This window comes from Melitaea cinxia, chromosome 7 (genome assembly GCF_905220565.1).
Source record: "Melitaea cinxia chromosome 7, ilMelCinx1.1, whole genome shotgun sequence".
Lineage (NCBI taxonomy): Eukaryota > Metazoa > Arthropoda > Insecta > Lepidoptera > Nymphalidae > Melitaea > Melitaea cinxia.
This window is the reverse complement of record NC_059400.1, coordinates 11064668-11076393: the sequence shown is the minus strand read 5'-3', so window position 1 is coordinate 11076393 and position 11726 is coordinate 11064668. Positions and strand designations below refer to the sequence as shown.

Below are 11726 nucleotides of genomic sequence, written 5' to 3'. Positions count from 1 at the left end.
ATATAAATTATTTTTCACATATTTGATACGTCAGATATTTTAATATTTATTTAACACATTTCACAGTTTTGGTACAACATTACTATTATATTTAAGAATTAGGAATGTTTTTTTTAAAATAGTTGCGTTTAACAAATAATTACTACTAAAATTTTTAATATGCTGTATAAATATTTTATTTTAAATAAAATATTAATGTCAATAACCAAACCTTTTTATAAAATATAATAAATAATTTATCAAATTTTAGTTTTTACTTGATTTTTTAGATAATATTTTCTATTTAAATAAAAAAAATGCCTTGGTTACAACCAGCACAGGTGCTGGTTGCACATGTAGCACGCACTCAAACTAATTAATATTAACTTTGTAAACTAACATTTCTTCGTTGCTGATTTTATGATTAATTTTTAATCACAAAACTCATAATATCTATAGTGTTCAACTTTTGTACAACCCACTTAAACAATCGAAAATTGAATTTATTGTTGAAATTAGTTTTCTAATACATTATTATATGTATATTACTATTATAAATGTAACTGGCATTCGATTGCGACATAACAAAAAGGATATTTTAATATTAAGTGTTACTAAGCTTTTTGACTCCTATTAATTATTAATATACTACAATTATTGAACATTCAATATGAATTTATAATAATAATGTATCCAGGGAACATTATTCTTGAAAGTCTTGTTTCAGAAGTTCGCACTGAAAATTAAGAACACAGAAATAAATATTTTACTTAAAACTATGTAATTAATATTATTATAAAAACAAGGATAAGAAACCAAATTTATTAGAACATATTTATATACTACATACATTGTACTGTATTATTATTTATTATTGTATTGTATTATTATTATATTTCAAATAAATACCAAAAAGTATAATAGATACCGGCATTAAGAGTCGACAGCGTCGTGGATTAAGCTCTGGTCCTTCTCCTACATGGGGAAAAAGGCCTATGCCCAGAAGTGGGATATTAAGGCTGACGCGATTAAGAGACGAAACGAACTTATTAATATGTATTATAACAGAAAGTTACTTTTTTCTTCCGGTTCAAAATAGACATTTCAAATTACAAAAACTCCGACGAGACGTTAGCACTAAATACATATATGACACCAACGGAATCCACTCAAAAGGAATGATAAAGGCGTGCCTGAATATGTTTTACGTGGTCTAAGTGGCGTTAGTGTGCATATAATGTAAAATGTAACACACTAACTTTTAGAATCGTGATATCTGAAAAAAAAATATAAGGAAATTTTTGCAGATAACTTTATGACCTACAATTTTTCAATCAAAATTAAAATCAATCAAAATCAAAATTAAAAGGCTATATTTTTTTATTAAAACCGAAAATTTTGACCTTTGACCTTAAATAACTTTTCTAGGACTTTCGGTACTTTATTTCTGTCGGTGTACCCAAGTTCTCTAGCAAAATTCAGCTGTGTCGGAGTTTTTATTATTTTATCACTAAATTTACCGGACTATTTGTTAGTACGTAAAACCATTAAGATATATTTCAATATAAGTTTTTACTATCAATCTTTTACCAAAAGTAAAACCCAAGTAAATGACCCACTCAAAATAAATATAAAAAATACTAGGACTACATAAATCTGAAAGGTGAATCATAAAAAGACCCTGTTTAATACCATATTTAAAAAAATATCACAATTATTGACTTGTTAAGAAGAGGTGATTAGGATTTGCGAACCTATGTTAGGATTGATCATGTAAGAGTTTTTACAGTGACAGTATTATGCGTATATAATTATTTTTAAATTGATTTTGTTCAGTAATATGCTTCTTTTATCAAATACTAGCGACCCGCTCCGGCTTCGCACGGGTATAAAATATAATTATAGCCTATGTCATTCACTGAAAAAATGATTAAAATCGATCCAGTAGTTTTGATTTATTCATTACTGCCCGTACTGCACGCGTTAACTAAGAGTAAAAGCCGGCCGGAACCGCCGCAAACGCTACGTACCGCGATTTTTAAATCTGTAATATCTTCGAAAATATTCATTTAAATCATATGCTGTAAAGGGCCATATAGATCTATATTAAATAAAAAATACATTTAAGGTATTTAATTGGATAAGGATTAATGCTGTATTGGTTAAAATCGCTTCGAAAATTAGCCATTATTTGTCGTAAAAAGTAAATGACAAAAAAATGTTATTGTGGGATACCCATAAGAGATAGGTATATACCATCGTGGAGTTTTCTGTAGACCTTTTCAATGTGTACAATACTTAGTACATTATTTTGATAAATCTCGTAGGGTTCAGCCTGCGTTTGCAATTTAAGCGAAAAAAAAATAATTATTTACGACATAACATTAGAAAACTCAAAAATAACAGTATTTCTCCACTATTTAATAGATGTTATTATACATATAAACCTTCCTCTTGAATCAATCTATCTATTAAAAAGAACCGCATCAAAATCTGTTGCGTAGTTTTAAAGATTTAAGCGTACATACATGTGCATGGACAGAGAAAGCGACTTTGTTTTATACTATGTAGTGATATATTTTTTAGTTATTATGTATCCATCTACATCTTTTACTCCAATTTTCTCACCAGGACTTGCATATAATCTCTTATGCCGATATCTATACTTAAAGAAGTGAAAATTTTATATAACAAATCTTGAAAATGGCCCACTACAATAACGGATATATACATACCAGGCGATAGAAATTAAAAATTAAGTTAATACTTTAATTATTGGGTACAATTTATGCTATACTGCCTTAATGTATATAAACCGTTTATGTAAATATATATATTGCAACATTACAATAATCGTTTAATATTATGTACAATAGCGATTTACCCACCTTTAAATATATGGCAAACATAAAATTCCATTTAGAAGCGTGTGAGCTTTCAGTGCGCAATGTTTGTATCCATCTAGAAAAAACTGACTAGTGAGCTGGATCTACTTATGATGAGCATGCAAAATGAAAAGCACCAATAATAAAGACAAGCAAACACATTTAAAAATTAAAATATTGTAAAATGATTTCTAACCCTGTTTATTAAGTTATATACTTTTAAAAATACTCAAAGGTAATTTTTAATTAGTAAATCAGAGTGACAATAACAAATAAATATTAATAACATATTATTATGTACACAAAACATTCGTCTAAATTAATTTTTATAACAACAAATATTCAAGTAAATCTTATCAGAAATATTTGTAGGTCAACTATTTAATATATAATAGTCGATGTGATGGAATTTACTTACCTAAATTATTTAAGTATTATTAACTTTGTGATTTTGAACATGAGTTCAAAATTGTCCAATATGATTTTAAAATATTACAAAATACCCATGATATCTCAAAAAACAATAAAATATATTTTGAATATACCTAATACATGAAAAATATTTCCCCAAAACAAAGTTTACAGATTGTGCCCAATATGTAACTAAAATTCCCAAAACAAAAATACTCACTTAGATGATTTCAGACTACGCTATACTATTTAGCTAAATATAGCATAAGTCATAAAGCATTGCGTTCACATTACGCAACATAATCTTAGGAAGTAAGATTTATAGAAAACTCAGTTTACCGCGATCTATGAGGGTGTTCACAAAATGGATTTCATACTGAACACTATTGTAAGTTCATTAAGCGAGGAAATTCAACCTTAGAATAATTATAGTACGATAAAAGCTTACGCCGCCGTTACTAGTATCCACAGCATACCGGAAAGGAACGAATCGTAAAAAGCGCACGAGTGACAATTATGCGTAAAATGTGAGTGACTAACATTGTACAAAAGTATGATTACCTCTCCCCTATGCCTGCCTCAGTTCTGCGCGAAAAAAGAGATTTAAAATTATTTACTGCGCAGGTTGAAGGTCAGTATTCCTTATCTTTACCTTGCTGATAATTATATAGTGTATTTGTCTGATTGCGGGGTGGAGTGGAGAATGCGTCGCGGGATTTATAGCACAGTGTACTGAGCGTAAAGTTTACGAGACTGGATGAATGTGTGAAATTGTATGTTTGTTACTTTTTTTAAGCAAAAAACTACTGAACGGATTTCAATGAAACTTGGTATGTAGATAGAGATCTAGAATAAGACATAGGCTACATTTTATCCCATCATTTCTACAGTATCGGAAATTACGTGTATGAAACTGCGAAGCGTAGCTAGTAATATATAGTATAGCTAAGTGTGAACGTATCCTAAACAAGTATTTGATGAACGACATTGCTATGCTACGAAAGCTAATATATTATAGCGTTACGGGTCTCTGTAAAGAACTCACTATAGACGGCGCCACGGTTCGCTTAAACCGAAAATAAAAATCATCATATCAAAAATTTCGCTCTAGCGGGTACATCGTTCCATAGCTTAATTGGCTAGAGCGCAGACACGGTCAGTCGGAGACGCGGGTTCGAACCCCGCTGGAGCGGTCAATTTTTTATTTATTTATTTATTTATTCTTTATTGTACACCACACAGAGTAATTTCATACAGAATTGTAAAGAAAAAAAAAGTATAATGCACAATGAGGCGGCCTTATCGCTCGATAGCGATTTCTTCCAGGCAACCTTAGGGTTAGGATTAGAGGAAAAAAAAGAAATAAGTAGGTATATTTTTGATATGATATTCAAAAATGTTTATTATAGCGTAGTCTGAATTGAGCATTATATACATATCATGCAAAAGCGAAATAGGCGAGTGCGGTAATCGTACCTGTACAGTGGGTTTCTCGCTCCTCGCCCTCAGTCTCCTGGCCAGCGGCGGCGTGAAGAGCGCGGGGTCGGGGTGCTCGCGGCCGGCCGCCTGCCACGGCTGCCGCTGCTTCCACGCGAGGGACACCGCCGACCCCACCACCAGCACCCAGATGAATCCGATCTGGAACGATTGAATCGCTTTCAATTACGTGTCTTTTGTTAAAACTGTACACCTACGTTTTTTATTCTTGTTAACATCGATTTATTTTTCAACAAAAATAACAGTTCTCACTTTATTTGTATATTATATATATATTCACTATGATAATTAAAAGTAATTTAATCAAGGCTCAAGCAAAATTCCATCAAAATTTATGATATTAAATTGAAACAAAGTATTAGACCAGTGTTTTTAGCTTTTGAAACCAAAAAAATATATAGTAGGAGAAACCCATTGTAACAGGAAGAGAATACAACGAAAATGATAGAAAAAATAAATTACGAGTGATCTGAGGTCGGGAAATGGTAGGGAGGAGTGGTTTAAGGTTATAAAACGGTTTATCTCGATTTCCGGCTAAACTACAAGTCCTATGGAAAAAAGTTTAATGACAAAGTTGTGAGTAGTAAAAAGATCTACAACTTTTGTTGTTGCAAAAATTCATGAGAAAAATTCAGAAAATCAAGTTTTTGGTTTTTTATTTTTATCTTTTACAAGAAAATTTTTTTTTACGAAATTTGGTGAAAACTTACTTTTTTATGTTCCAAACACACTGTAATTTTTTTGATTTAAAATATTAATTTTTTCGCCTTATTTTGATTTTTAATCAAAAATTCTCACGTCGAAATATCGGCTTTTTTAAGAAACTTGGTGGGCTTTTTGTTCGTTGAAATATCTACTTTCTGTTTGTGCGAAAACAGTATACATTACTATGGTAAATGTTTTCAGAAAATTCAAAGCAATGCTTAGAAAATGAAAACAATATTTAATAATACATCTACAATATTTTGAAAGATTGTAGAATCTTCTTTGAATTATATAGGTAGGTACTTATTTGTTGCTATTTTAAAAAATTTATATACCTGAATGACCTGCGGAAAATTTAGCCCATAGTTATCTAGTATTTTTTTACACCAGAAAGCACACAAGCTGCTAATTTAAACAAAACTTTCGGTACATACAATTTTATGAAGATCTCAATAATTTAAACATACCGAAAATTGTAAATAATGTTCAGTATTACTAAACATTACATTTAAATAATACGGCAGATAAGTAATGTGATATATGTATATTTAATATCAAACTATGACAAAATATTGTCATAGTTTGATGTGATATGTCGATACGACATTTTAATGGGAATACGACACAGTGAATCGTATGGCTATAATATGCTATTATATATAGATATATCGTATAGGGTTGTGTCGATATTTCGATATATGATACCGTATTGGCCACCCCTAACGTGAAATTTTTCTGTACTGACTGGGAATTAGACGTATTTTATCCAAACGCTTCGCTTCAACCTGTAATATCCCACGGCTGGGCATTAGCCTCTTTCCCCATGTAGAAGAAGGATCAGAGCTTAATCCACCACGTTGCTCTCATGCGGGTTAGCGGATATATTTCCTACTACGAATAACGATCGCTATCAGATGTACGTGATAACAGTCGCAGGCAGCTTAACGTGCTCTCAGAGGCACGGTGGGGAGACCCACAAGGACTACACAGACACCCAGACCACGGCAAATAGCTGTATGGCCAATATAAATGTTTTTCATGTGCGGAGATCGAACCTGCAACCGCCAGTTCAACAGCCACAAATCCGTGCTGTGACCGTTGCTCCATGAGTATTTAACTTGTATATTTATCTAAACATACAACTTAACTAGCTAACAAGGCAAGTTATATTGTCTGTTTTATTAGTTGAGTTTATCTTAGACATAAGTTACTGATAGGCTATTAGAGTCTATCAGCAATAACTTATTCAAGCCTTTAGCGCTTAGACAAAATAAAATAAACAAATTATATTTAACACAACTTACGGGACTCGTCCACATATAAGATATTTTGTATAAATAAAAGTAATCTCTTGGTTGAGATTGACTAGGTAAAGTGACGTTGAATGCGCACTCTTCTACACTTAGCGGCAGTTTGACTGGCGCCGGGCGAGGCCCTCCGAAACTTATCCAAAGAGTTAACGCCATGCCGCTGAGGAGAGCAACTGATACACCCTGAAAATAAAAAGCATTTCATTTAATATTTTAATATTTTCTGCCTTTTAATGTACATACATACATACATACATTACAGCCTATACAGTCCACTGCTGGACATAGGCCTCCACAAACTTACGCCAAAAATAACGTGAACTTATGTGTTTTGCCCATAGTCACCACGCTGGGCAGGCGGGTTGGTGACCGCAGTACTGGTTTTGTCGCACCGAAGACGCTGCTGCCCGTTTTCGGCGTGTGTATAAGCTTTTAATGTACCTTTTGTATATAATTATATCAGTTTGAAACTTCCGATATTACGCCGTTTTTTTGTTATTAATATTTTATAACGGCGACGTTGCAGACGCCAAGTCACAGGTGACGAAAATTACAATCGCGGCGAGTCGTGTGTAACTTTGTGTAAGTAAATGTTGATAATGGCTTGTTAAATCAATGCGCTTAATTTGGACATAAATACCAAATCTTAAGTTTTAAAATATCTTTTTTAATTGTGACGTAAAAAAGTATTACATAAGTAAATAAACACAAGTTAAACGTAAAAATTACAAAAAAAAAAAAAAAAAAAAAAACGATAACAAAACTAAGACTCACTCGTTCATTCGCATAAGTAGTGAACATTCCCAAAGTGAATATACCAAGTAACGGACCACCCACTGCGCCGAATATCGTCAGAGCGGCTTGAAGAACTCCGCCCAAATGTTCGGCGACAAACGCTAACGCAAGAAACAAGAGACCGTAACCACACGCAGCGAGCTTCGTCAACCACGGTATGTGAGATGAATTCACCCTAAACCACCTGAAACAAGTATGAATTAAATTACCACAAATTTATTTTATTTTCGCTCAGATAAGGCTCCGTTTGCGTATTTACATCAATGTGTACTTATCTTCCTAATTGTTTATTTTCAATGTATGGCTTTATACAAAATAAGAAGTAAAAACCTACCATTCATTTGCTTATTTAGTGACAGCAACAAGTATTGAGAAATCAAAAACGTATGCAATCAAAAAATTCGTAAAACAAAACTTGAGTTATGCTATATTGTATTATACTTAATAATTTTAAAGTATTTACTTAACGATTAAGGAATATAAAAAAACAAGGAGTATAAATAGATAAAAGTATCATTTTATTAAGGTCTTACATTAAACAAATATGTATTAAGATAAATTTATTTTCGAACTTTTAAATGACAATAGTGTACATTTTTAAGATGTCGTATAAAAAGAAATGATAATGTACTTTACCTGCTTACATAATCTGTAAGTGTTACGGCCGCTAGCGCATTACAAGCAGCGGAAATAGTAGACAGAGACGCGCTAAAAATTCCCGCCACAAACAGACCCGCTAGACCGGGCACAATTTTCATTGCATCTACCACATAATATGGCATCAGCTGATCCATCTAAAAATATTGAAAATTAAGTTAAAACTGTTCTTAGTATCAGGCTTATTACTCAAAAACATACAAAATTATACTAATAAAAACTTTTGAATAAAAGAACATCAAACTCCAATAATTTTTATTTTTAATTTGCTGTGAACATAATGGTTAAAAATAGTTGTAAATCTTATTTAAATATCAAATATTTCAGTCGAAATAGTAAGTATTAGTTTTATTAAAAGATAAGATGATACAGTATTTTTTGTCCTTGTAAAAGATAAAAGCACAAGACTAAATGATAATTATTACTAAAATATACATCATTTATTTATTGTTTGATGTTACGGTTTACATTGTCATCATTTGTAATTATGACTGTACTTAACGCAGTCTAGAAAATGTTAAAAAGCTATTACGATATAAAAGTATATACTTAACAATTATAGTTTTGTGTTTAAATAAAATTATATTCTTGATTTTATTGAAACTTAAATTTTATCATTTAAAAACCAACAAAGCAAACATATAACAAAAGTTTATTCTTACCGCACTAATGGTTCTGCTAGTCAGCGGATCACAGTCTTTATACACCGCATATATACTTAATCCACTCATGCAGGTGACTATGCTGAGAACTGAAAGAACAGGCCAACTCCACCACAAGCATTGCTGAGAACGTTTTAATGTGCTCACAGTAAGAAGTCGTTGTACCTATTATAAAACAATATGAATAATATTAAATCAAATATTTAGCATAAAATAGCCTTATACTACAGTTTTATTTAAGAATATTTATGATAAAAGTCACCTGTGTATGATTAACAGCATATAAGGAGAGATATGTTATACAGCCACCGATAATCAAAGAAAACCATGTGTGCCTTTCTGTTGGATCGATGCTGAAACTGAACGAAAAGGATTTGTCAATAATATAAGTCTAAGAGACAGAGCCCTTTTAAAATGTCTGAAAATTTTGTTTTCTACTTACTTGTTAAAGTTTAACCGACCACCCTCTTGCGCTCTAATGAATATTTTCTCAAATCCTCCAAGTTGTACTGATGCAAATATAACAACACTGAATACCGCACCAAACATTAGAAATGATTGCAGTAAATCGGTGAATAAAACAGCTTTCATACCTCCTAAGGTTGAATAAAACGTGCATGCCAATCCTACTACTAATATAGAAACTAATCTGTCAAGACCCGTCACTGACTCTAGAACTATCGCAGGTGCATATAAAACTATTCCATTGTATAAAATCATTTGCAAAGTGTACGTTAAAGATGCTAACATTCGTATTCGTGGACCAAAGCGTAACTCTAAATATTCGTAAGTACTAGTTTTCTGTAAACCAAAAAATACAGGTAAATATAAATTGGACGCTATAGGAGTGGCTATGCCGTATGAGAAATTTATGACTGCAAATTGCATGCCGTAATAGTAATTTTCAGCAGATACTCCCAACAATGTAATAGCTGACATAAATGAAGCCATCAGTGAGACTGCTACAGGAAAGATTGACATGTTGCGATCAGCTAGGAGGTATTCCTGGGAAGGAAAAAAACTTATTTTACAAATTAAAATAGTTCCGTGTTACAGTAAAATAAATAGAGGTAAATCTTACATCATTAGTTTTTTGTTTTCCACCGCTAAATCGGAAATATAACCCAATAGCTACAGAGGCTATCATAGTCGCCGTCATGATGACGTAGTCCCATACTCCAAATATTGATTGAATCATTTTTATCTGTAATGAGTATTATTAATAAACAAGTTACGTTTCAAATTCACATATTATGTGACATTAAATTAAAAACTATAGTTTCTATTATTTACTTATATTTATAATAAGCAAGCAATAAATTTTCATAATAACGTGGCATTTAAATTAATTAATATTCCGATAAAAAGTTATTCAATTTAACCGGAAGATATTTTTATAGGGCCGTACAAGTTGGAAAGTAGCTAGGTAACTATAGGCGAGAGAGTTGTTTAGCTAATACAAGCGACTTCTTTGATTTATTTCTTATATCTTCTTTCTTCTTTCTCTTCTTTCTATATTACTTATATCTTATTTTAATGAAACTGGGCGCGTAGATGGCTGAAGATCCGGAATAATATCTAGACTAATGTTCATTACATTCGGGTGAGCACGTATGTCAAGACGGGTTGAGCGCAACAAAACTTCCCACTTTTCATTAATATTTGCGTTATTTTCTTATGTAAATGGGCAGTGATTGAAAAATTTTAAATTTTAAATGTTGTTATTTATTTTGAATTTATTAATTTACGCTTAAGTTACTTTTAATTATAGACAGTTCTAAGTCGTTTAATGAAATATATAAAAATAACAATTTATACTTATTAAACAAATAAACAACGTGTTTTGACTTAATTGCTGTCTGAACCGGTAAATGAACGTCGACCAGAAATTATTGAGTATGGCTCAGGAAATATTTACATGCAAACAATTAGACATGCTCATTTTCACATAATATTTTGATTTCATTGAAACCTTTGATTTGAAGGTCATCTGACTGACTATCTCAGTAGCAAATAAGTAAATAACAAACAATGATTAATAATTTATTTTCTGTTTTCTGTACACTATCACAAATTATATTATTCAAGTTTAAGAGAAAAGGATACCGGCTCTTTCTCCAAATAAACGTAGTCGACTGTTTCTTCCCTGGATAATGACACTAGATCAAATATTTTTGTAACATAAAACCTTTAACTGCCATGATTTTTTTCATATTCTTATTAACATAGGGAGTAGGAGTCTTCAAAAACTAGAAATATTGTCTAATTTTTTCAGAAATTTTCAGACACTCGTTAAAAAAAATACGCATATTTAAAAAAAACGAGAACATAGGGGCATAGCTGAAGATTTTTTTAGTTACAAAATTTTTTTAATGGCATGGTTTGGGTAGAAAATAGTCGACTACGAAATTCTGTTTTGGTTAATTTATCTACCTAAAACGCAGTGAGCTGCAGTTGTCCCTTACTTGGCGCGAGACGCGGCGGCGGCATACAGCGAGACAAGAACATTTTATTCAAATACCTATTTTTCAAGTCTCTCAGATACCCTTTCCTCTTAATAAGTACCCAGTTATAACTGACAACTAAAAAAAGATTCATCTCTCATCATCAGATCAAAAATCTTAACAATACCAAAAAAAAAATCATAAGACAACAATCCATCAAACATTTTTTTTTTTTTTTTATTAAGATGTCTTGAAGAATTTCATACTTGAGACTTTAAAATAACAACAAAACAATAAATCTTCTCATTATAAATGACTGACGGCTTAAACGTTGCATGATAAACAAAAACAAATAATAAGACTTCTTCTCGCGACATAAGA

General features: G+C 31.4%; 1 protein-coding gene across 1 annotated transcript; it reads right to left on the bottom strand.

Moving 5' to 3' along the window:
• Positions 1-370: 370 nt before the first annotated feature.
• Positions 371-10099, bottom strand: LOC123655353 (putative sodium-dependent multivitamin transporter). Its single transcript, XM_045591165.1, has 9 exons — positions 9983-10099; positions 9344-9906; positions 9164-9260; positions 8902-9066; positions 8219-8376; positions 7562-7766; positions 6782-6970; positions 4752-4913; positions 371-715 (listed from the first exon to the last, which is right to left on the bottom strand). The coding sequence occupies exons 1-9, from the start codon at positions 10097-10099 to the stop codon at positions 683-685; spliced, it is 1689 nt and encodes a 562-aa protein (XP_045447121.1). The 3' UTR covers positions 371-682.
• Positions 10100-11726: the final 1627 nt, after the last annotated feature.